Consider the following 22,736-nt stretch of genomic DNA (forward strand, 5'->3'; position numbering starts at 1 on the left):
CGAAAAATACCCGAACCATTCCGAAACCATTCCGGTGTCCGAATAACCTTCCAATATATCGATCTTTACCTATTGACCATTTCAAGAATCCTCGTCATGTCCGTGATCTCATCCGGGACTCCGAACAACCTTCGGTCACCAAAACACATAACTCATATAATACATATCGTCATCGAACGTTAAGCGTGCGGACCCTACGGGTTCGAGAACTATGTAGACATGACCAAGACACCTCTCTGGTCAATAACCAATAGCAGAACCTGGATGCTCATATTGGTTCCCACATGTTCTATGAAGATCTTTATCGGTCGAACCGCAATGTCAACATACGTTATTCCCTTTGTCATCGGTATGTTACTTGCCCGAGATTCGATCGTCGGTATCTTCATACGTAGTCCAATCTCATTACCAGCAAGTCTCTTTACTCATTCCGTAGTGCACCATCCCGCAACTAACTCATTAGTCACATTGTTTGCAAGGCTTCATATGATGTGCATTACCGAGAGGGCCCAAAGATAAATCTTCGATACTTGGAGTGACAAATCCTAATCTCGATCTATGCCAACCCAACAAACACCTTCGGAGATACCTGTAGAGCATCTTTATAATCACCCAGTTACGTTGTGACGTTTGATAGTACACAAGGCATTCCTCGGGTGTCCGGGAGTTGCATAATCTCATAGTCGGAGGAATATATATTTGACACGAAGAAAGTAGTAGCAATAAAACTCTGCACCACACCTCCATCCACTAGTGCAGAACCGGGCTATAGCACCGGTTCGTAAGGCCCTTCAGTGCCGGTTCTATAACCGACACTAAAGGGTGGGGACTAAAGGTCCCCCCTTTAGTCCCGGTTCAACATGAACCGCCACTAAAGGGTCACCACGTGGCACGAGCCCGCCCCGGGGGCTGGGAGACCTTTAGTACCGGTTGGTAACACCAACCGGTACTAAAGATTTCTTTAGTTTTTTTTGAAAAAAATGATTTTTTTATTTTAAAATTTCCGAATTATTTGACGATTTAATCTCTAATCACCCCTCATCATTGCTCTAATCACCTATAGTCGATGTGTCCCTTCGGGGCATATATAATGTAACTTCATCATCGACAAAAAACACACAGTTCCACTACTGTTCATTCTCTCACGTTTTATAGAACTCGGTCGCTTCCATTACGCGACATCTGTCATGGGCTCATGCATGTCGCTTTTCACTCATCTTTCTTCCTGAATATTTGGACGGATCATGTCGCCTTCTCCCTCATTCGATCCCATCGCTCTCATCTCTTTCGAAGTAAATAGCATAAAACTACTACAATGGCCAAGTTTCCAAAAAACTACCTAAAAAAACTTCTACCAATAACTACCAAGTCTGAGGTTGGCTGTTTCAAAAAACCCAAAAGGCCGAGTGCTTTAGTTGGGGCCCGCACACAAGAGAACTGATTGTTTGACCGTTAAATGACATGTGGGGCCCACATGCCAGTGTCTCTTTCACAGTTTTTTTACAGAATAACCCATATAAGTATTTTTAAAAGCAATCAGTCCCTATAATTATTTTTTTAAAGCAATCAGGTCCTTGGACATTTTAAAAGAGCAATCCGGGTATGGAATCGCAGCAGCTGCGCCGCCATGGCGCTTCGCCTAGGGTCGCGGCTGCAACTCCATGGGGCGTACAGTCCAACTTTCCAGGCGCTCCACATGTTCAATCTAAAGGCACAACCAATGGCGCTCAACTATCAAACACCTTTTCATGTCTCGAGCAGCAGAGTTTGCAAAAAACGCTAAATATACGTCAAGATTACTCCAACCAAACTGTCACCATAGACAGATGAAAATGCATAGCTCCACGTAAACTGACCAACATAACTACCAAACAGGGAATTCTTGGATGCGAGTGTTGCCGACATGTCAGAATTAGTCAAGAATGTTGTTACAGCTTGTCTTTACAAGTCGTTTTCAACACCATGATGGTCAGGAATCAAAGCTGAGTTACAACCCTTCACTGGTTCATCTGTCTGCACAAACCGGAGAATGCGGCTTTCCGAATGAGAGGGTGAATACTCTCAACGAAAACCTCCTCGTCCAACATGCCAATGTGAGACCAAATCTGCAACATATCATATGTATTTTTATATCTAATCAATCAGTGTACGCTCATGGAAACTTGAAATAACCAGTGATTATGAATTTATCAGTTCAAACAACCAACACCAGTAATTACCTCTGTTGCATACTGTCGAGAAAATGACTTTAGATACCCCAATGTGCATAAGCACCATTGCTCAAGCTCTCCAATAGTATAACCAACTTCTGTATTTTCACCATTCACTTGACTGTCAAAACATAACGACAAGTTAGCAGAGGCCGTAAAACTCGTACCAGCATGTGCATCACTGCACACTGGCTAGTAAATACTGGGTTGTACGCTGATAATGGTATTAATGGGCAGGTCTTCATTCATCTATGAACCAATATCCGTTGCATTATTTCAGACTCGATTCTCAGTGAGCGTTGTGTTAAACACAAATTAATTATTCATAGCAAGCCCCACCACAAAATAAATATCCACAAAAGTACAAGGTAATCTGGCTGGTTCTATAAAATGTAAATCCAAACTTGCCAGAAGCAGTCATTCTGAAATTAGTACTGCAAACTGTTTATTAAACTAACCTATTGTTATCTGCTCCATTTTCATCGTCTATCTCCATAGTTGCCGCTTCAGGATCGCTGGCTGGAAATGTTACATTAGGATCTCCAGTGCGTAGGTTAGGAACATCTCCATCAGCAGAAACAGGTGGCAGGCGTTCAGTAAGCACATCAACAAAGCTCTTGAATAATAACCTAAGCAATTCCTGGAAAACCAATGGCGAGATAATGGTAAGTTGATGTGAGATGCTCAAAACTGTCATAGCAAAAGCAAGTGCCACAGAAAACTTAAGTTCACAAAATATGTATATCAAGTTATCAACATATATGCAAGGGTGAAATAAGATACAAGAGAGTAGCATACTTTGCCTTCTTCAAGCCCCCGGGCAAGGAGAGCCTGCTTTGCCTCTAACGATTCTTCAATAGTTACTTCCTCTTCTTTTGCTTTGTCAGCAAAACCTTGAAGTCGTCTCAGCCTGCCTGGTCTTTCAGATGACACAGGTTGGCCCTCTACGATTTCAAGTATTGATTTAGCCTCCTCCAATTCTTTGATGGCTTTTGCACTAGCCTCTTTAGCAACTTGAATACTTTTCCTCAGTGTCTGAATTTCCTTCCGAAGATCACTGATTCGATTGTATGTCTTACTAACAGTATTCCTAAGAATCTGTTAAGAGGGCATGCCAATCAGACAGATTGAACAAAAAATCATAACAAGTACTCCCTCCATCCCAAAGTATAAGATCATTTTTTACACTATCCCTCCGTCCCAAAATATAAGATGTCAAAATTGATCTTATATTTTGGGACGGAGGGAGTATATTATGTGCTGCATTGGGCAGAAGAAGGCTACATAGCGTTAATATAACACCAAACATGCATGCATAAGGCAAAAAATATCTTTGTATGTGCCGTAAATTTCATGAGCATATAACATCCAGACACATGCAAACCTAGAGTAGACAAATCTACTATATCTAGGAGCCCCCACTACATGATTTCTCTTCACATGCAGCCTATCCACCTCAGCAATCTGCCACGTCAACGACTCTCAACAGCCTTCCACAAAAAAATTCTTCTGAGCGTAGCCCCTTCTAATTATTTCTGTTTAATATTCCTTTGCTAGCGAGTTGGTAACCACACGCAGCCCATTACTCCAGACCACATGCATCCCATTATTAGAAAGGATACTACTGGAGGCAATCTTAAAAAAAAGAAACTGTTGAATTCCATTCATATGTCACGCATAATCTCTTCCCCATCATATTTTTTTGTTGAGAAGATCATCAGTTGTGTACGTCCGTTTAGACAGTCTTATCAATTAGTGTTTGATTGAATACAAGGTTCCACTTTTCCCCTTCCTCTTCAATTCCACCTCCCCTTCCCTTCTGTAATCCCACGTGAAACTGCTTCCTCCAGACCCTAAATAAAATTCTACCGCCGCTGTTGCAAATGGTTGTTGGCATCTTCCTCCAAATCCATGGCCAGCCAGGATCAAAGCTGCAGCGTCCTCCACCGCTGAGGATTTTTTTTCTCACACACCCGTTAGGATTGCTGCACTACATAAGGTCGCCGCTGCCTTTCATCACCACCGAGGCAAGTGCGCTTGTGTGTTCATTTTTATATTCTCACTTTCCATAGATTTCCTTTATGGTGTTCCTGATGCTGTGGCTAAGCTACATCATACTAACTGGACTACATGATTAAAAAATATAGTATAGGTTGACGCAAACATTTACTTGCAGATGTCTGTCACATGTGCAAAGGAATGCCCAATGCAGATTACCTAATGTTGTTGTTACATCATACTAACTGCACGATCAAAAAAATAAAACAGGTTGATGCAAACATTTACTTGCAGAATATAGCTCACCATATCCTTATTCCTTGACTCAAAATATTTATTTTATCTTAGTCTTCTCAGGGCTTGGCACCAATAAAACATTATTTTCCTTGCCAAAACAGCTTCATGTATGGGATGTGTTATTTTATTCATGTTTGTCCTCTACAGAATCCACATAGGACATAACATGCCATAAATATAGTGCGCAAATTGCAGGATACGCACGTAAGATATATCCTAACAATTTGCAATTTTATTTCTGAATTCTTTCTGGTCTATCATTTATTTTCATGCCATCATTTATTTTCATGCTCACACTGATTATCATAGCCTTTAATTTCTTCTGGGTTATTCTAGCTCAGTATACCAAACTAAAGGGTGGTTATAAATGATTCAAGATGGCTCTCTTGGTATGACTTACCTACTTTTGCTATGGACGTCCTTTAACCTTTAATTCATTTATATTTGGTAGTTGTACAAAATGCATAATTTAGGTTGTTAGCACTACAAGTATACCAATGTGATTCTGCGGACCTCCTAAAAATTGATCAAAAAAGATTGATTGCTATAAAATCCAGCAGCAACACGCGGGGTATCTTCTAGTATGAGGATAAGAATGTACCTCCCATGGACGATCCGACACATGAAATTGGTTGACATTAGCAGGAGAAAAAACCCACTTGACTATAGCCAAGTTGGAAATTAAGCGATAACCCATCATTCTATCAATAGCTATAGCAGTCATCTGGGTACTGTTCTTCCAGTAAGCACTGACTTCATCCATCAACAATAACTGCATTTCCTCATCTGGGCACAGTTTGGAAATTATTTGACCATATCTCTCCAAAACAGTGATAAGATGGGTGAAACTTTTTGAACCAATGTCAAGAAGTGTCTGACTAACAACATCAACTGCGAATTTGGCTCCATTTGCAGGAACTATTTGTTCCTCAGCCCACAAAATAATATCACGTGTAGTCTTCCTTCCTCTAACCATGCTAACAAGTTCCTTGGATAGCCTGTGGCCTTCGGTGCTTTCTTTGCTTTCATCTGTATGATATCTGAAATTAGGGCCAGCTTTTGGGGGTAACAACCCTTCCAACTCAGCAGCATCTTCAATACTCTGCAAAACAATAAAGGCAATAAATTCAATTCAAATGACCATTTCCAAACCACACAACAATTGAGTAGAAGGATATACAAATATAAAGCAAAAAAAGGTCCTTTTTACTCCCCTGAAGTATTGCCCCATCTATTTCTTGGTTCAGATTTCTCCCCCAAAGTTTCAGTTACCATTTACTATACCGCCTACTCTGGTTTCATATTGTGGTTTGGCTGACGTGGGCAATAAGTGCACAAGACTCAGAGTTGTGGACAAAAAAGAATGCATACATGGATGGGCACATCGTTCCAGAAAACAGAGACAACGAGGAACGCCATGGCCATGGATGCTGTTAAACTGGAACGAGGAAAATGCCGTTAAGCTAAAGTAGTGGTTCCACACGCAACAAGCCAACAATGCTCTTCTGTGAGCAGGCAGGCAACTGAGTTTAACCAGGCACGTGAATTAGGTACTGATAAAGTCAAGGGGATGATACACATGCCAGGTTCATATGTCATCCGGATGTAATAAACATGATGGGAGAACAATTTTGTGGAAATGATTGGTGAAGAAGATTGAGGATGCAATATGAGCAAAGGCAACGAGAAGCACACAATATTGGACAAAGATGTATGTCAGCACGACTATTGGTTGGGCAGAGTTCAATGGCCACTCTGGACACGGCCAAACAAGTCGTCCCGTCTCAGCCAGTAGTCACCTCCCAGTCACAGATCTTGTCGCTCGAGCTCACTTCCCACCTCTTTACTAATGGGTGAAGCGGCTCTTGGGCAGGATCACGGTAGGTGTAGAGTGCACGACAGGAAACAAAGGGAACTACCACAGCTATTGATAAGTGAGCAGTTATTGTCCCCCTACTTCGGCACATGGTACTCGAGACCACGGCAATGGATTTGGCGCAGCTGCTTGGTGGATGCACATGCTACCACTCTTGGCTGCGAGGAGCAGATGAGCTTGGTACAAAACAGAAAGATATGTGCAGAAGGGGTGAGAAATAAAGACAGAAGGAACAAAGGTTGAAGAAGATATTACCGAAAAAGGCTTTTGCCCCGCTTTATATATAAAGCAAAGATCAACAGTACCCAGTACAAACGCACACCCCCACCACAAACGCGCACATACACAAGACATGATACATAGGCGCTGAGTGCAGCAACACCATCCCTAGCACTACGCGAAGAGGTGAAGTCGCATATGACGAACCGTGGGCTCCAAGGCGGCGCCTTCAGGAAGGGGATGACACCAGAGTGCCGCCACTGCCGAATCCGAGGATCAGAGTTTCCTCTAGAGCCACACGACGGGTAATGAGAGCCGCGACGACGCCTTCAAGAAGGAAACGGTTTGCCGCCGCCGGTCCATCCGAAGATAGAGCAGGTTTTCACCCTGACCACCATTCACCGCCACCGAACGCCACACCCCCGACTACCACGCCGCCCGCACGGCCGTGGCAACCAGGCAGCACCAAGCCACGGGTTCTGCCCAAGAACCACGCGGACTCACCCCAGGGCCGTCGCCCCGGCACCCAAGACCTTGACACCACCTCACTCGAGATCCGCCGCTACCCCAACCAAAGACATGAGTGGAAAGGACCCACCTTTCGCACCCCTGGGCTGTCCCCAGTGCCGAGACCCAATAGATCGGCCAAAACTGGCCTCCATCGCTCCGTCCTCGGCACCGGGCGCGAGACAAGCTCGGTCCTGCTGCCGGGCGCGAGACGAGCATGGTCCTGCGGTCGGGAGCGAGACGAGCTCGGTCCTGCTGCCGGGCGCGAGACAATGTCCGTCCTGCTGCCGGGCGCGAGACGAGCTCGGTCCTGCTGCGGGGTGCGAGACGGGTGATGGACCGCAGCTGGGGAAGGGCCAACCAACGACGAAGATAGCGGACGGACAAACCGAGAAGAAGGATCGAAGGTCAACACAGACCGTACACCGACGGGCCGACGCTGGAGATGTCCAGCCGCCGCCTTGAACGACCCTAACCACCGCTAGGAGCCACCACCACGCCGTGGCAGCCCACACCCACACCAGGACCCCAAAGGGGAGCCCCGCGTCGCCCTCTACCGACCTCCGCTGGCCACCCCACCATGGCACGCCTCCGCTCCAGCCACCTCCAGCACCAAGGGATGCCAGAGACAACCGGACCATGCCGCCGCAGCCCGCACCGCCTGCCGGAAAGGCTGCGCCAGATCCGGCTGGCATGCACCACCACCACTCGCCGGAGCCACCCCCTGCTGGGCCGCTCCCCCACGCCGCAGGACACTGTAGGGGAGCCGCTCGAAGCTCGCGCCGCCCGCGGCCCTCTCCACCCGACGCTGGCGCTGCCCGCACCGCCAAGGAGCGGAGATGGCCCGCCTGACCAGGGGTGAGAAACCACCACCGAAACGCCCGTCGCACCGCCGCCAGGAGGATATCGCCGCCCACTCCTCAGCACACCGCGCCGCCGCACCCGTCACTAGTCCTGCACCCCAGCCCAGCGGATCTGGCCCGCGCCTGACCATCCGCGCAAGGAGACGAAGAAAGCCTCGCCGCCGCCTGCACCGACCGGGCTTCGCCCGCCCACGCCCACCGGCGGCGGCGAGGGAGGAGCAGGGTGAAGGAGGGGGACGCGCGGCGGAGATCAGGGAACCCTCCCCGCCCGCCCCGCGGGTGGCGGCGCAGGAGGGATAGGGTTGGGGGAGCGCGGGTGATGCTGTCCGAAGAAGATATTACAGTTGGTAGGTTGGCAGGATCTTGTGTGATTTTGAGGATGTCGTTGTTCATGTATGATGCCACGTGGCAGAACCATTCCACATCAGTCAAACAAGAGTCTAAAACTAGGGTAAGGGGTTAAACTCGAGGAGAGTAAACTGGACCAAAAATATAGATCAGGGGTGGTTATCTGATCAACTGTAATACTTCGGGGTAGTAAAAAGGACCTTTTACCAAATCAAAGTGGCAAGGCATAAATCTAACACAAAACAATAAATTGTTAAAAAAAACTCCTTATTGAAAAGGAATGTCTCATATGTCACTAACCTGCTTGATTTTCTCGAAATAGGACAACCGAATTTCCCTTTCTAGTACTTCTTGGACAAAAACACGTTGTGGAGCCCATTTTGGTAGGCCCTTCACATTGGCCCACTCCTGCCAAGGCCAAACGAATTGAAAATTTGACCTGCGTAGGCAGATAATGTCATTAAGATTTAGCAGTAGGTTGCAGTTTGTTTTCAGTGCTACAGGAGATCAAACTTGTGAAAAGAAAAATTATGTTCTGAAACCAATTGGTTTCAAAGCTATACTAGCATTGTATGTAACGTTTTATGGATTTTTTTTAAGCAGTAGCAGAAGTGGGTCATCATCAGGGTATTGAACATCGAGAGGAAGAGTAGCAATAGCCAATAGGCTGCAGTAAGAGGTTCCAACAAACTCATACTAGGCTAAATAACCAAAGCAGGAACACTCGTGAACAAAACAAATACATGGCAATGAACTTACAAATGATGTGAAAACCATAGGATAAGTCTGGTGCGGCACTCTGTATCCATGTTACTTATTCTGTCAAAAAGAGCGTGTACTGCTGCTACCACCACAGATGGAAATGCGGCTGGCAAAGCCTGAAGATATGTTAAGATAATTAGAGTCGGTCCACTCATCCTCAAGGAAGAAAGTAAAACAATTTTCTTTTATGGGAAGGAAAAAAGGTAAAACTGTAACCAGCCGGTTTCTACGGGAGGTTGCACACGAACATGTGTTGCCTATTATCTAAATGTTGAACAAAGACATCCAGAACACTTGGTAATGGTATGGTGTTGATGCGACAAGTGGTGTCCCGATCATTGGGCGAGAGGATAAATAACGATTTGTGGTGATGACCCTGATGGTCCAGGTATCAACTCAACAGACTAGTAAATGTCGCAATCAGGTGAGTTGACAGACGTGAAAAATGTAACATGCATCCTATAGATGACATATCCAAAGCTTATGCTGTTTAAGTAGCCAACTCACTAATAGACGGCTCAATTATTTTTCTAGGACTCAGATTTGCTATGAAACCATAAGAAAATTGATTACTTCGTGATAACCTTAGCTCGTGGAAGCTTACTTGCCAATAAGTAAATACACTGAACCTATCAATTTGAGGGTGCTACACTTCACATCCACATCTACGTTGATTATATGGTTCAAAAGTCTAGAGCAGATCTACATTCACATTTCACAGGCAGAAATTATGGCATCAATAGTTTACCAAAAATAAAATGTGGAGTGGTAATAGTTTACCAAAAATAAAAGGTGTAGTGGTATAGATGAAAACATAAGCAAGTATGGAATGGGAATCTGGTATACAGATAGATCATAACAATATCATTCTTTCGAATACAAATACTAGTAAACAGTATGTTTAAGTATGTTATGAATGAATCATAAGTGTCCTATTGACGAAACAAAGGAACTGTGGTTTCACAACTGTGCTCATCATAACCATACAATTATGTAACAGAATTTTGGTCAATCCATGCACCAAAATCTGCATGGCCATGATAGAACTCAAGGCATATTTAGGTCTGCTGATGTGCTCATTAACAATGATGTATTTTTAAATCTCACATTGCATACTGGTCTCATCACTACACAAAATATCAGCTAAACAGTCTCAAAGCATTAAAGAAGAACTACCTTGCAAAGATCGATGATAACCAACGTATAGTAGATTGGCCTGAAAGGTGGATTCGGCAGCAATAGTAGCTGCAGAATATCAATATGTCATAAGAAAATATTCATTTTTATTTGACAAGTATACTCACTATAATGGATAATGGAGAACCTCAAAATGCATGCATAAATATTGCACTAGGTATCCTAACTACTCCCTCCATTCCTAAATATTTGTCTTTTAGAGATTTCAAATGGACTATCACATACGGATGTATATAGACATATTTTAGAGTGTAGATTCAGTCATTTTGCTCCGTGTGTAGTCACTTGTTGAAATCTTTAGAAAGACAAATATTTAGGAACGAAGGGAGTATATCTTTATAAAAATATAGTGGTAACTGTTAAGACTGTTAGTGTCTATAATCCATCAGAACCAGGATACAACTTGGTATCATAAAGCCCAGAACCAACACCTCAGAAAGAATGCAAAAATAGTTGGCCTGCTACCAATCAAGACAGTATTCCAAAGAATTTTAAAATTCAACTACTAAATAGAAAAGAGCCTAAAGAGTCACAATTCGGATTTATTAATAACCAAATTCATGCCGGCCAAAATTTGACGTCTCCTTTTTCTAATATTGTGAAATACATGTATAATTGCCACCAAAATATTAGTAGATCAATATGAAGACAGAAATGGCAAACTGGCAACTATTCGGAAGGAACACTCAAGGGTTTAACTTTAGTACCTAAATGAGTGCTTTTGTCCTTCTTTATTAATATACATGTACAAACTCTGCTGAAACTAATTGCACGGAAGTAATACACTTGTTCAGAGATACTCGTAGCAGGTTGAAGTTTTCCAGCCAGCTTTTCTAGGTTTATCATCATTATATTTCAGAATACCACGGATAGTTAAACAATGTTAGCAAGACAATGATCTAAAGTAGGATCATTTTTGTATGACAAGGTCAGTTCGTTGAGCCTCCCATAATTGTAATATATATTGGGAAAAGCAGAAAGCTAGACACAAATATTGGATCTTGAACAAAATTTCCGAACTTAGGTGAACTTATTCATGTTCGTCAGCTGGACGTAATTTTTCAAACCTTACTCAATATAAACTATGTGTTACTACTACAATAATATCTCCAAACTAATCCACAATTAGCTCAGATCAGCACACCCAAACAATCGGTTATATTCAGCAGATCCACTGGAAATGCTTGGGCGAAACTCAACACACGCACCAAGAAAAGCAAGGTTTACTACCCATTTCATTGTGGTTAACTTAAATCATTGCCATACAAGAAATTTAGAGTGGAACATGAAGATTCACTTCTGCAACAACTAAAGATAACAGTTCACTTAACATGAAGGTGGACATGCAGAAACTAGTAATAATAGTCTAAAACACACGTAATAAAGATGGTTCAGAAATACCTGTGAAAATATGGTCTCAGCCATCAGGTATTCATACCGAAAAGACACAGGAAGGCTGACCAGATAAAATGCACATTCTTTGCGACTGTCTTTCAAAGAAAAATATAACCATGATAGAATTAGTATAAGAAAACCAAAATAATACAATTCAGCAGGCAAATATTAACACAAAATACAAAATTCAACAAATTTTCCCGTGATGGGCATGAGAAAAGTTGTCGACCCTAATTATTGTCTTTAAAATGATATTTTCGCATGCTAGCAAGAAAGTAAAACTGTCACACTTGAGTTAGGCAACTTCACCAAAGATTTAGCCATGCACAGGGGTGTGTGGAAGTTAGCTATCCACGTGCCAGAACCATGACTTGGTTTCGATATATTATGGGTTTCAACTCTAGCCTACCCCAATTGTTTGAGACTGAAAGGCTTTGTTGTTGTAGTTTGTTTGTTGTTGAGTTAGGAACTTCGACATTGTTAGGCTTGTGCTTAGTTCTTTCCAGAACCTTTGGCTTGGCATGATACACTTTATTATCCCTATACCCTATTTGATGCCACGTGTGTGGCAAACAACTTGTTCGTCACAACCGTGGTTGCCACACTGTTGGGAGAAATTTACAGCAAGGTGTTGTAAGTAATAAGACAGGATTAGTTCTAGCAAAAATAAAACAGATGTTAGAACACCTCCACTGCATACTTTGGGGGCAAGGTTTATAGACCAAAATTCTAGAGCTTAACGAGAGATGATAGACAAAAGCAACACATCCAAATACAGCCAGATTTGGTTAACCAAGGGAGAGAACATAAGACTCGGCACTATGAAGATAGAGAACACCAAATTTATTCACATTAAGGACTGACAAGCAAATCCAATGAGTACATGGTGTCAGCAATGTCATGCATGAACAACTTAACAAACAGATGCCTGACATCTAACAATCGCAGCTTTTGTACAAGTGTCAAACACACTAATAGAACTGAGAAAAAATTGTAACTGACCATCCATTGAAGAAAAGCAGCACATCCAATATGTATTCCTCAACAACAAAACGGTCTACAGGTTGCATATTCTGTAAGAAAATGATAGCTGATTAGGGCTCATAAGTATATATATATATAAACAGGTTAACTTCGCAACATAAAACAAAGTAATAGCGAATTTCATGTAGTTAACATGCATTACAAAAAATACAGCAATGAAAACATTAAATGTAACAATGATCAATGGACTAGAACATAGCATAAAGGTGTGTGCCTCGTAGTAAGTATATAAACAGGTGAACTTTGTAACATAAAACCAAATAATAGCGAATTTCATGTTAGTTAACATACGTTACAGAAAAGACAGCGATGAAAACATTAAATGTAACAATGCTCAATGGACTAGTATATACATAAAGTTGCGATTTACCTCAGCTTTATTTGTTGGAAATATATGGAGCCTACAAAGCCTTTGAGGATACTTTAGATTGGCTTCATGCATCTCTTGCCCTTTTAATATCTCAGAAGATGACATCGTGAAAGTAGGCGGTGGGTAACTAACTGGGTGGAAACGGTGAGATTTTCCAACTACTAACTGAGCTTCAAACGACAAGTGAGGTTTTGGAACTGCAAGGGGCAATTAAACAGAATGCAAAACAAATTAAGCAACTGCACATTCGGAATTACGTATAAAGTCCTGAGCTGGATAAAGAAGAAAGTTATCTTATCATTCAACACTATACTGCTTGAATATTAAAACCAACAGCGTATTATTTCAGTAAGAAATCGTGTGTATTTTATATCATGCACTGACATACCACTTTTAACCTTCCATCCATTACGAGAAAGAAGTTGCATACGCTCCCATAGATCTTCCATGAAATCCTACAAGGAATATAAGTTACTGAACTGATCAAAATATCATAAAAGGAGTTAAATGGGCCGGAATTCAGGAAATAAACCAGTGTAAGGTTCAGACATTCAAGAAATTGCCAGTACCTTCTTATTGGGAGAGTTGCCTTCATCCGTCTCGAAGACTGAGAAAGCAATATCATCAAAATGCCTTCTGATACTTATGTAAGACTGTATACCAACCAGAACCCTCTCAAGTTCATCCGGGACTTGCTGCATGTTAGAATTTATCAGTGTACGTATTCTACCACCGATTCATGTCTGCAGAATTTTCTAATACACAATTCAAGAACGGGAGTACATTGTACTTGTAGGAGCCTATAACTTTGCATTGCAACGATAATTTGGTGGGGAGCACCCCACCCCCACCCACCCCCAAAATCGAGAATGTAAATGTGGCTCATGCATTCTTCCAGAAGGTCTAAGCAATCATGGCTAAAATGTAATGTTCATTTTATGGTGCAGACACATACAAACTTTCAAGGTCAGTGGTACCCATATGCACAAGTCTTGCTACTTACTAGAGGAGCAGTGTCCCTATTTCACTTCTTGAAAATATGTTGGGATGCTTATAGTGCAGCTTTCAAATAGATGACGGAATGATATAGAGGAACATTAGAAAATAATGAAGATACCCTTCTAAAGGTCAAAAACTAGAAAAGGTACATGAACACTAATATTACTAAGATGTGCAAAATGGCAGTGCCAGCGTAACTCTTAGAGGCATTCATATTGAACCGCACATACTACAAAAAAGGGGAGCAATCAAAGTAGCTTAATAAAGCCAATGGGGGTTCATACAAGCAGCGAACAAGAATCATGTGTTGCTGCTAAAGCAGTCAAATTGGACACCAAAGGTAATGCATGACCGTAAAAGATATTACTCGTATAAATAGAACAACCATTATTCTTTGACTTAAATGAATAATCTTCTCGCAATAAACAAGATCCAGATATAATAAAGATTAAACAGTACCAGAATAGTTTAATAGTGTTACCTCGAACAATTCTGAACCACCCCATGGAAGGGAAGCCAAAATACAATAAACATAAAAATCAGCACGTGGTTGCCAAGAAGCATTTCCAGCATCCTCATCCAATATAGTTGCAGCAGATGATAAAAGTGTCTCGTATGTCTCAATAATGGAATTTGGGGATATAACTTTGCTGCACATCTACAAAACACACACACATTCTACAGTTACAAGAAGAAAAGGTTGAAACAACACAAACACTACACATTGCCTCGTCTATACGGCGCAAAATACAAGAAAAAATTTATACCATGAAAGGAAAGAGGATTCAGAATCAACTTGTTATTGTTAGGAGATATCCAACTTGTATTTCCAGGTGGCCATAGGCCAGTATATATATATATACAAGTACAGATGTGGTACAATATGCAGAAAACCCCTCAATAAAAAGGGGAACACGGCTAAATATATATAACTCTAACACACCCACCCCCCCTCTAAAACTCATGGTGGATCAACAACGAGTTTGGAGAGATGGAAGCCGTGCTTTGCTTTAGTATGGGCCTTCGTAAAGAAATCCGCCAACTGTAACTCGGAAGGCACATACTGAAGAGCAATAACCAGATCCTGCAAACCAGCGCGCACAAAAGAAGCATCAACACCAATATGTTTGGTGAGCTCATGCTTAACAGGGTCACGGGCAATACTAATAGCACTTGTACTGTCAAACAAGAGCAGAGTAGGTGTAGTGATAGAAACACCAAGCTCCTGAAATAACCACCGTAACCAAGTCACCTGTGCCGTCAAAAGAGCCATAGCTCACGACTCAGCCTTTTCTTCGTCTTCAGGACAATGAGAGAACCACCAACGAAAACACAGTAAGCAGAAAGCGAACGGCAATCTAAGGGATCACTAGCTCACATAGCATCTGAATAGGCCTGATGTTGTAATGAACTGGAGCGGGGAAAGAACCGAGGGTGAGAGATCGTGCCACGAAGATAATAGAGAACACGAGGGAGGTGACTATAGTGAACCGAAGTGAGAGCAGAGACAAACTGACTCAAAATATGGACATGATAGAAGATATCTGGACGAGTGATAGCTAGATAGACAAGACTCCAACAAGATGACGATAACGCGTCGGATCAGACAAGGGGTCACTATCAGTAGCACGGATATGAACATTGAGCTCCATGGGAGTCTCAACAATGCGGTAATCAGTAAGAGCAGCACGAGCAAGAAAATCTTGGGTATACTTTTCTTGGGAAGTAAAAAAGGCATCAGAGGTAGAAGAGACCTCAATCACAAGAAAATAGCTAAGAGGGCCAAGATCGGATATAAGAAACTGCTCACTAAGGCGTGCCTTCACAAAGCAATATACTCGGGGACGTCGCCAATGATGATCATGTCATCAACATATAGAGGAAGAGTCCAACCACGAGCAAAAAGGTGGACAAACAGTGTAGGATCATGAGCACACGCTAAAAAACCAGCAGCAATCATCCCAGAGGCAAAATGTTCAAACCAGGCGCGAGGGGCTTGCTTAAGGCCATAGAGAGAGCGGCGAAGACGGCAGACCATGCAGTCAGGAACAAAATACCCATGCAGTGGTTGCATGTAAACCTCCTCACGCAACACCATTAAGAAAGGCATTCTTAACATCAAGCTAAGACATAGACCAGTGGCGATTGGAGGCCTCAGCAAGAAGTGTTCAAATAATGGTCATATGGGCCACAGGAGCAAAAGTCTCATTGTAATCACAACCATGCTCCTGCTGGAAGCCACGAGCCACAAGACTAGCTATGTAGCGCTCAACAGAACCATCGGAGCGAGTCTTAACCTTATAGACCCACTTACAAGTGATGGGACGAACACGGGGAGGAAGAGAAACAAGATCCCACGTGTCGGTGCCTGCCATTCCAAGCTGTCATTTGGGATGAACAACAACATCACGGTACAAAGTCGGCTTAAGAACAACAATGCCTGCGCTTGGAAAACCAAGGCGGTCAACAGGCAGAAGCAGACGAGGACGCAAGCCATAAGTAGGATGAGACGAGGAACATGGCACATCAGAAGTAGATGGCGCATCAGTAGACACATCCACAACATACAAACGGCGAGTATAGAAGTGAGGAAAAGATGGAAGAATACGAGGAGGAATCACTAGAATAAACTCAGGTGATGGAGATGGGGAAGCCACTGGTGATGAAGGTGTAGAATCCTGTGATAAGCGAGGTGACGAAGCCATAGGAGATGGCAGCGTCAAATCTGCAATAGTCGGAGAAGCAAGAGCAGTAGGACAGATGGACAAGGGCTCAACAGGATTGATAGGAGTGTCATGAAAAGTGAGGACTAATATATCCTCCACTGAAAAGGTCGAGGAAGATGAACGTGATTAGAGGGAAGAGACTCATCAAAAGTCACATCCCGAGAAATACACATCTGACGACCTACAGGTGGGGTGGGACAACACACAGCGGAGCTTCAAGCTCGTTCGAGCCAACGGGCTTTGACCTGATACAGGGCCAACTCGATCTGGAGAGGAGGCACACCGGAAGGGTAGGGCAGCAAGCAACAAGAGGATCGAACAGCGCACACGGTCAAACGCAAAGCCGACGAGGAGCACGTGTTGGCATGGGCCGTGCTTGCGGAAGGCACAAACGGTGCGTTGGTGGAAGGTTGCTTGGCCAGCTTGATGAGTGGGCGAGATACGCAAGAGGGCAGAACAACGACAGCAAGAGGCACGCATGGAGAATAGGCGGACCGGTGGCCGACGTGAGAAAGGTAGCGGCGGTGCACGAGACACGATCGAAAAGAGCACAAGTTGAGCGTGCGGGGAAAAAACTAATGCTCCAATACCATGTTAGGAAATATGCAACTTGTATATCCAGGTGGCCATAGGACAACATATATACACATACAAGTGTTGTACAATACAATATGCAGAAAACCCCTTAGAGAACAAGGAAAATACAAAGGGGAAACAGATATAAGCTCTCAATACAGGGAGCAATAGGAGATATCAGAGCCTAACGTAAGGATGATATCGCGCTAACCAACATGCTGACCACATCCAAATTCTACAATCATAAATTATACAAATTATGATCTAAATCATAAAAATGTATCTCTAGAGTTGTACTGCTTCTGTTTCTGGGCTGGAGAAGCCGAAGCTACCCAAATAAGCCATAACTAACATGCATGCAACACTACTGCCTTAAAGATCGTATGATTCTTAGAGAATGCAAATACTTAGGAATTTTTTCCCTATAGAGGCCCGTTTGACTATACGAATGAAGTTAACGAATTTGTATGGATTGCTTTCCTGTGCCCGTAATTCTATAGGAATTTGACATCCACTCTGTCTTCTTTTCTACTGATTTGCTTAGTAACTAAGGCAGTTTTCCTATGTCCTACACAAACGACTACCCTGCAGCTTTCCTATGTTTTGCAATCATCAGTTTTGCACTTGCATTCCCATCGAAATCCTGTGTTTCATTCCTACAATCCAAAGAGACCTTGCAACTATTATTTCCCTCAGAACAGCACCCTTCCCAATTTTATCATATAGTTATTCATACTTCTAGTTTAGAATTACACATGACTAGTGTAACAGGAAGAGACTAAACACCTTTAGCACTGCTCGATTATTGATGAACATGTGTTGCCAATATAATAAGTCAATATGTCAGGTATGAGATATTCAAGAATCACAAGTTGGGACACATGGTAGCAGCTAGAAAAGGATGAGCAAGAGAATCAACCCAAAACTACTACATAACTTACCAGGCCACAGAGAAACCGCAGCAATATCCTGATCCTATCACGGTTTTCAGTATGCAAAGCATCCTGCAATTACAACGAGTCAATACAAGGCTAGGATGATCTTAAGAGGGACCAAAGTTGGGAAAAAGAAGTCCAGTGGCATAATAAGTCAATAATGCTGGAATATAATCATAGAGAACATTTCTCCAATGGAACAAGGGGGGTGAAAAGATTAACAGATGTTATCATGCTCTGTGATGTAGAAACAAAGATTCACACCTGTAGGTTTGCTTGTGTTGCATCCACGATACCCTTGGCAAAATCTTCATTTTCTAAATTTAACAAACCTATCTGACATTACAAAAGAACAAAGCAGAACCATCACAACGATTTAGTTCAATTAAATAAGAGAGATCATATAGCAGCATCTTGTCCTTAAAACATGTAGCTCAAAAGTTAATTTAAAGTGAGATTACAAAGGTAGGTAGTTCTCAAAAAAAAAAACAAAGGTAGGTACAGAAGGTTTTAAAACCAACTGTCATAAATAAAGACCAGTTCTTTATGGAAGAGAACTGCTCAAAATTACTGTGCGTCCAATTTTGTTGCGATTAATTCATCATTTGAACTAAAACAATAGACATACCCTCCTCTCATGAAAAGATGCACATAAAAATACGCCAACAGAATAAAATCGTAGAAGTATTGGCGAACGGCTGGACATCATCGCCCACCATAGCATACACGGTACCAAGAGGATCAAGAGACCACAATTGATCTCTGTTTATTTATAAGTAGCAGGTTTGTTGCACAAAACATGTGGAAATAATGAAAAGATAGTATGTTTGCATTGGCATGGCAAGCTTTGCGTGGGAGAGGATATATAAATGAGCAGTCGTACATGAGCACTATAATAATCAAAATCCTACCCACAGATTAAAAAATAACATGCAGATCATGTGTAAACATGATAAGACCTAGGCCAACAGAATATGAGTCAAAGCATATGTGAACTTCAAAGTTCACTGACAATGTAAAGTCACCAGTCATATAGATAACATTTTAGATCAGGGTTACAAACTATAACTGTGGCGTATAACCAAACTGTATGCTTGTACAGGGCCATGTTTTGTTTCATATGTCCAACCAGAAACTCAAAACGATAAATATGCATACTAGATATATGTTGTTTATAATGCTGATATACATGCTGCTTTCCTCTTTGTACAGAAATAATAAGGACATTCAAAGCATGAGTAACAAGTCAAACATGTAATGAGATTCAATAAGAACTTCAAATGATCCACGAGTAATATTTATGAAAGAAGACAACATAAATTAGCAAAGTGTATAGGCTTCATAGAAATAGCTGCATACCAAAACTCCAAAGAAAGGAATCTTGTGAGGTAATTGTTCTGCACACTGAAGGAGAAACTGCTAGGACAAAGGTACATTTAGTTAGCACCTCAAATCGATTCAGATAAAAGATGACGATATGTATCGAAGGCATTGAAGAGGTAAGCAAATGCTACAGGATGCAGCATGTAGGATCCATACTCCACGTTTTTTTTTGAACAATGGCTGGGAAGGAACCAATTAAGCACTAATGCTTCTTTGTAGAATTAAAACTATAGATTATCAAAAGATAGCCAGATTGGAATAGTAAAAGCACAATAATATGAACAAGCACAGATTAGAATGTTGGACACCAACCTCAAAAATATCATCTTTGGAGTGTTCATATTCACGAGAAAGCACATTGTAACAGATTTCCTGTGAAGCCAATGCTTGGTCAGAACAGGTGCGAAAGAAACATGGCCTGATAGATGAAAAAATGCAAACATTCTATTAAGACCATTGTGCGTTAGTTGGAACAACTGCGATGTTGTAAATATTGACAAACAATCACAGGAAAAATGTGTGTGTGCCTATGAACTTGCTTGGCACCCTTTAGTAATCATTTGATTGAAACTGCATTTTGCAATAAACCAGGATTCTACCTAGAGATGGGTAATCTTCATCATTACATACTACTATCCAATAGTACCACAATTTCACTTATCTTAGAGGGCATGTTCAACTAGAAACAGGATAAGTGACAAACGATTTATGTCGCTCTTAACATAATAATAACCCTGGAACTATCCTAGGATTACTGTAACACCAAATTGTAGTCGTAGGATATATATAGGATGTGTTTGGTTTGAGCTCGGGCTTGTCCAACAAACAAATTTGGCCAAGGTTCTGTTTGCCCATGAATTGGCCAGTGTTGGGAAGAAAAATGTACTAGAGTAGGCAAAGGGGAATTGGCATGCCCAAAAGTTGGCAACCGTCCAAACAAGGTCCAAATTTTTAGTCATGGCCAGAAATTGAATTGTGACAGCAGATGTGCAACACTGCAAGCAGACAAGTTCCTAAGGCACTAGTAGTAGGTCGCAACCCAAGTTTGGTCTCTATCATATTAAGCCAACTTGCTGTATCTAAATGCAAGAAGCAGATCCAATGGCCTGGGAACCAAATCCAACTGTTGAGAGCGACGATACTAGATTGGCAGGAATGATATAACGAAAGCAAAGACTGCAAACCTTTTGGATAATTAAGAACAGGCGGTGGACTGTAGGCGCCCTAGAACAATAGTGATTAAAAAAGCACTAGCACCCCCATCTTCTGCACTCTCCGCAGACTGCCAGCCAGATTGGCACATTGAGAGCCGCCGCGATACCAATTCCACTCCGCAGTCCGCACCCCCAATAGCAAGAGCTGAGTATTCCGTACAGAGAACTGTGACCAGTGGCTAGGGTTTTGAAGGGGTGGCGAGGTGGGAGGGAGAGAGGTAGGGGAACTCACGATGTGCTCCTTGTGGTCGGCGGTTCCCCCGTACTCGGGGCACCTGTCGCCGATGCGAAGCAGCAGCGTCCTCCAGCCAGCGCTCATGGCGGCGGTGGCGGTGGCGGTGGCGGACAACAGAGAGGGGAGAGAGGTGCCTGGTGCGGGCAGGAGGCGACTCGGGTCGAGGGTTTTGGTTTCGGTCGGTGCGCGGGGGTTTGACTCTGTGGGAGGCTGGTTAGCGTGGTTTTGGGGCGTGTTTGGTTGCCTGCATACGGCCGAGCCTGGCCCGGGAAAGATTGAGCCTGTTTGGTAGCATGTGTTCACTGTGCGGTCCGCATCACACGGAAGTTAAAGCACGTCCAGATCAAGCCCTCGTGAGCCTGGCTCGGGCGAGGCAGGGAAGGGCGACACGTTTCTCCACTCGTGCAAGCAGGGAGATGGCGCGGGCTCGGCCGCGTCGCCGAAAAATCGGCAGGAAAAAACTTGCAACTTCACCAATAAGTCGCTAAGACACCGGCCCCACGGTGGGCGTCAACTGTCGTGGTTCTAAGTCTGACAGTTGAAAGGGGGTAGGAATGGAGAGGCAAGATCTTAGCTATAGTGAAGATGTACACACGAGGTTTACGAGTTCAGGCCCTTCTCGGAGGAAGTAACAACCCTATGTCTCGTTGCCCGGAGGCGGTCGATTGGATTATGTGTGTTGTGTTACAGAGGGTGCGAACCCTTGTGTCAGAGGAGGGAGTGGCTTATATAGAATGCGCCAGGACCCCAGCCCGCCTTCATTACAAGGGAACTGATGTACATAAAGTAAGGGGCGTTTCTGGTAACGCCAGTATTAAGTACTCTTAATGCTCATGAAGACTAAGGAGTGAATATCCGGCCGTTGTACGTCCTACCGACTCCTGGTATTCGACGTAGTCGAGTGGTTCCCATATGGTCGAGTGAAGGTAGAGAATTCTGGTCGAGTGATTGCATCGTCGAGTGGATTCTTGGTCTTCTCATCTTCTGGGGTAGTGACCTTGGGTAGGGTGTGTAGGTCAGGCCTATGACCCTACCCCAGGTCTGTATCGTCATCAGTAGCCCCCGAATGGATTAAGGTGTGAGTGCAAAGTAGGTTGAAATTGAACCTGTTCCAAGCTTCGGGACTTCGAGAGTGCTTTCTGTAAGTCTGAACGTCTGCGTTGGTATTTGATGTCGACTCAGTTGCCTTGGTCCATTCAGCGGACAGTAGAATGAATTGTTGATCTCGTGTGCCGAGTGTTGTGTTGGAGAGCGGGATCTTGGGCGCGATTGTCTGCAGCGTATCCCGGATTTCGCGGGATACAAAATTTCGGGGGAGCGCTCGAGACGGGGGAGGCCAAAGCAGGCGGAGCGGATAAGCAGTGATTCCTCGATTTCCGCGCCACCTTTTTCGCCACGTACGCTGCGCGTGACTGTTGCGGGATTTGACGGGATCGTCCGGCCCCACGCGTCGGTCACTCGGAAATGACCTCTTATAAGGTGACCGGACCGAGGCGTCCGCACTGTGCGCATTTTCTCTTCTTCCTCCTTTCTCTGCTTCTCCGCCGCACCTTACTCTTCCGCTCCGACGCCGCTGCCCCGT

At 43.3% G+C, this 22,736-nt stretch overlaps 1 protein-coding gene across 1 annotated transcript; it reads right to left on the reverse strand.

Moving 5' to 3' along the window:
- Positions 1-1,833: 1,833 nt before the first annotated feature.
- LOC119324598 (nuclear cap-binding protein subunit 1-like) lies at positions 1,834-21,259 on the reverse strand. Its single transcript, XM_037598373.1, has 19 exons — positions 21,152-21,259; positions 20,018-20,077; positions 19,682-19,738; positions 18,587-18,658; positions 18,329-18,391; positions 14,567-14,743; positions 13,656-13,781; positions 13,475-13,541; positions 13,087-13,283; positions 12,675-12,745; positions 11,679-11,763; positions 10,257-10,325; positions 9,078-9,196; positions 8,619-8,757; positions 5,107-5,607; positions 3,009-3,308; positions 2,669-2,850; positions 2,220-2,331; positions 1,834-2,105 (listed from the first exon to the last, which is right to left on the reverse strand). The coding sequence occupies exons 1-19, from the start codon at positions 21,236-21,238 to the stop codon at positions 1,998-2,000; spliced, it is 2,592 nt and encodes an 863-aa protein (XP_037454270.1). The 5' UTR covers positions 21,239-21,259; the 3' UTR covers positions 1,834-1,997.
- Positions 21,260-22,736: the final 1,477 nt, after the last annotated feature.

Source organism: Triticum dicoccoides, chromosome 6B, assembly GCF_002162155.2.
Source record: "Triticum dicoccoides isolate Atlit2015 ecotype Zavitan chromosome 6B, WEW_v2.0, whole genome shotgun sequence".
NCBI classification, from domain to species: Eukaryota; Viridiplantae; Streptophyta; class Magnoliopsida; order Poales; family Poaceae; genus Triticum; species Triticum dicoccoides.

Bases quoted from the DNA above. Each gene is read 5' to 3' on its own strand.
- LOC119324598 (XM_037598373.1), bottom strand. From the start codon at position 21,238: ATGAGCGCTGGCTGGAGGACGCTGCTGCTTCGCATCGGCGACAGGTGC. The intron at 13,542-13,655 runs GTACTGGCAATT...TATTCCTTGTAG, and splicing joins GCAACTCTCCCAATAAGAAG to GATTTCATGGAAGATCTATG. The intron at 3,309-5,106 runs GTACATTCTTAT...CCCTCTTAACAG, and splicing joins TGTCGGATCGTCCATGGGAG to ATTCTTAGGAATACTGTTAG.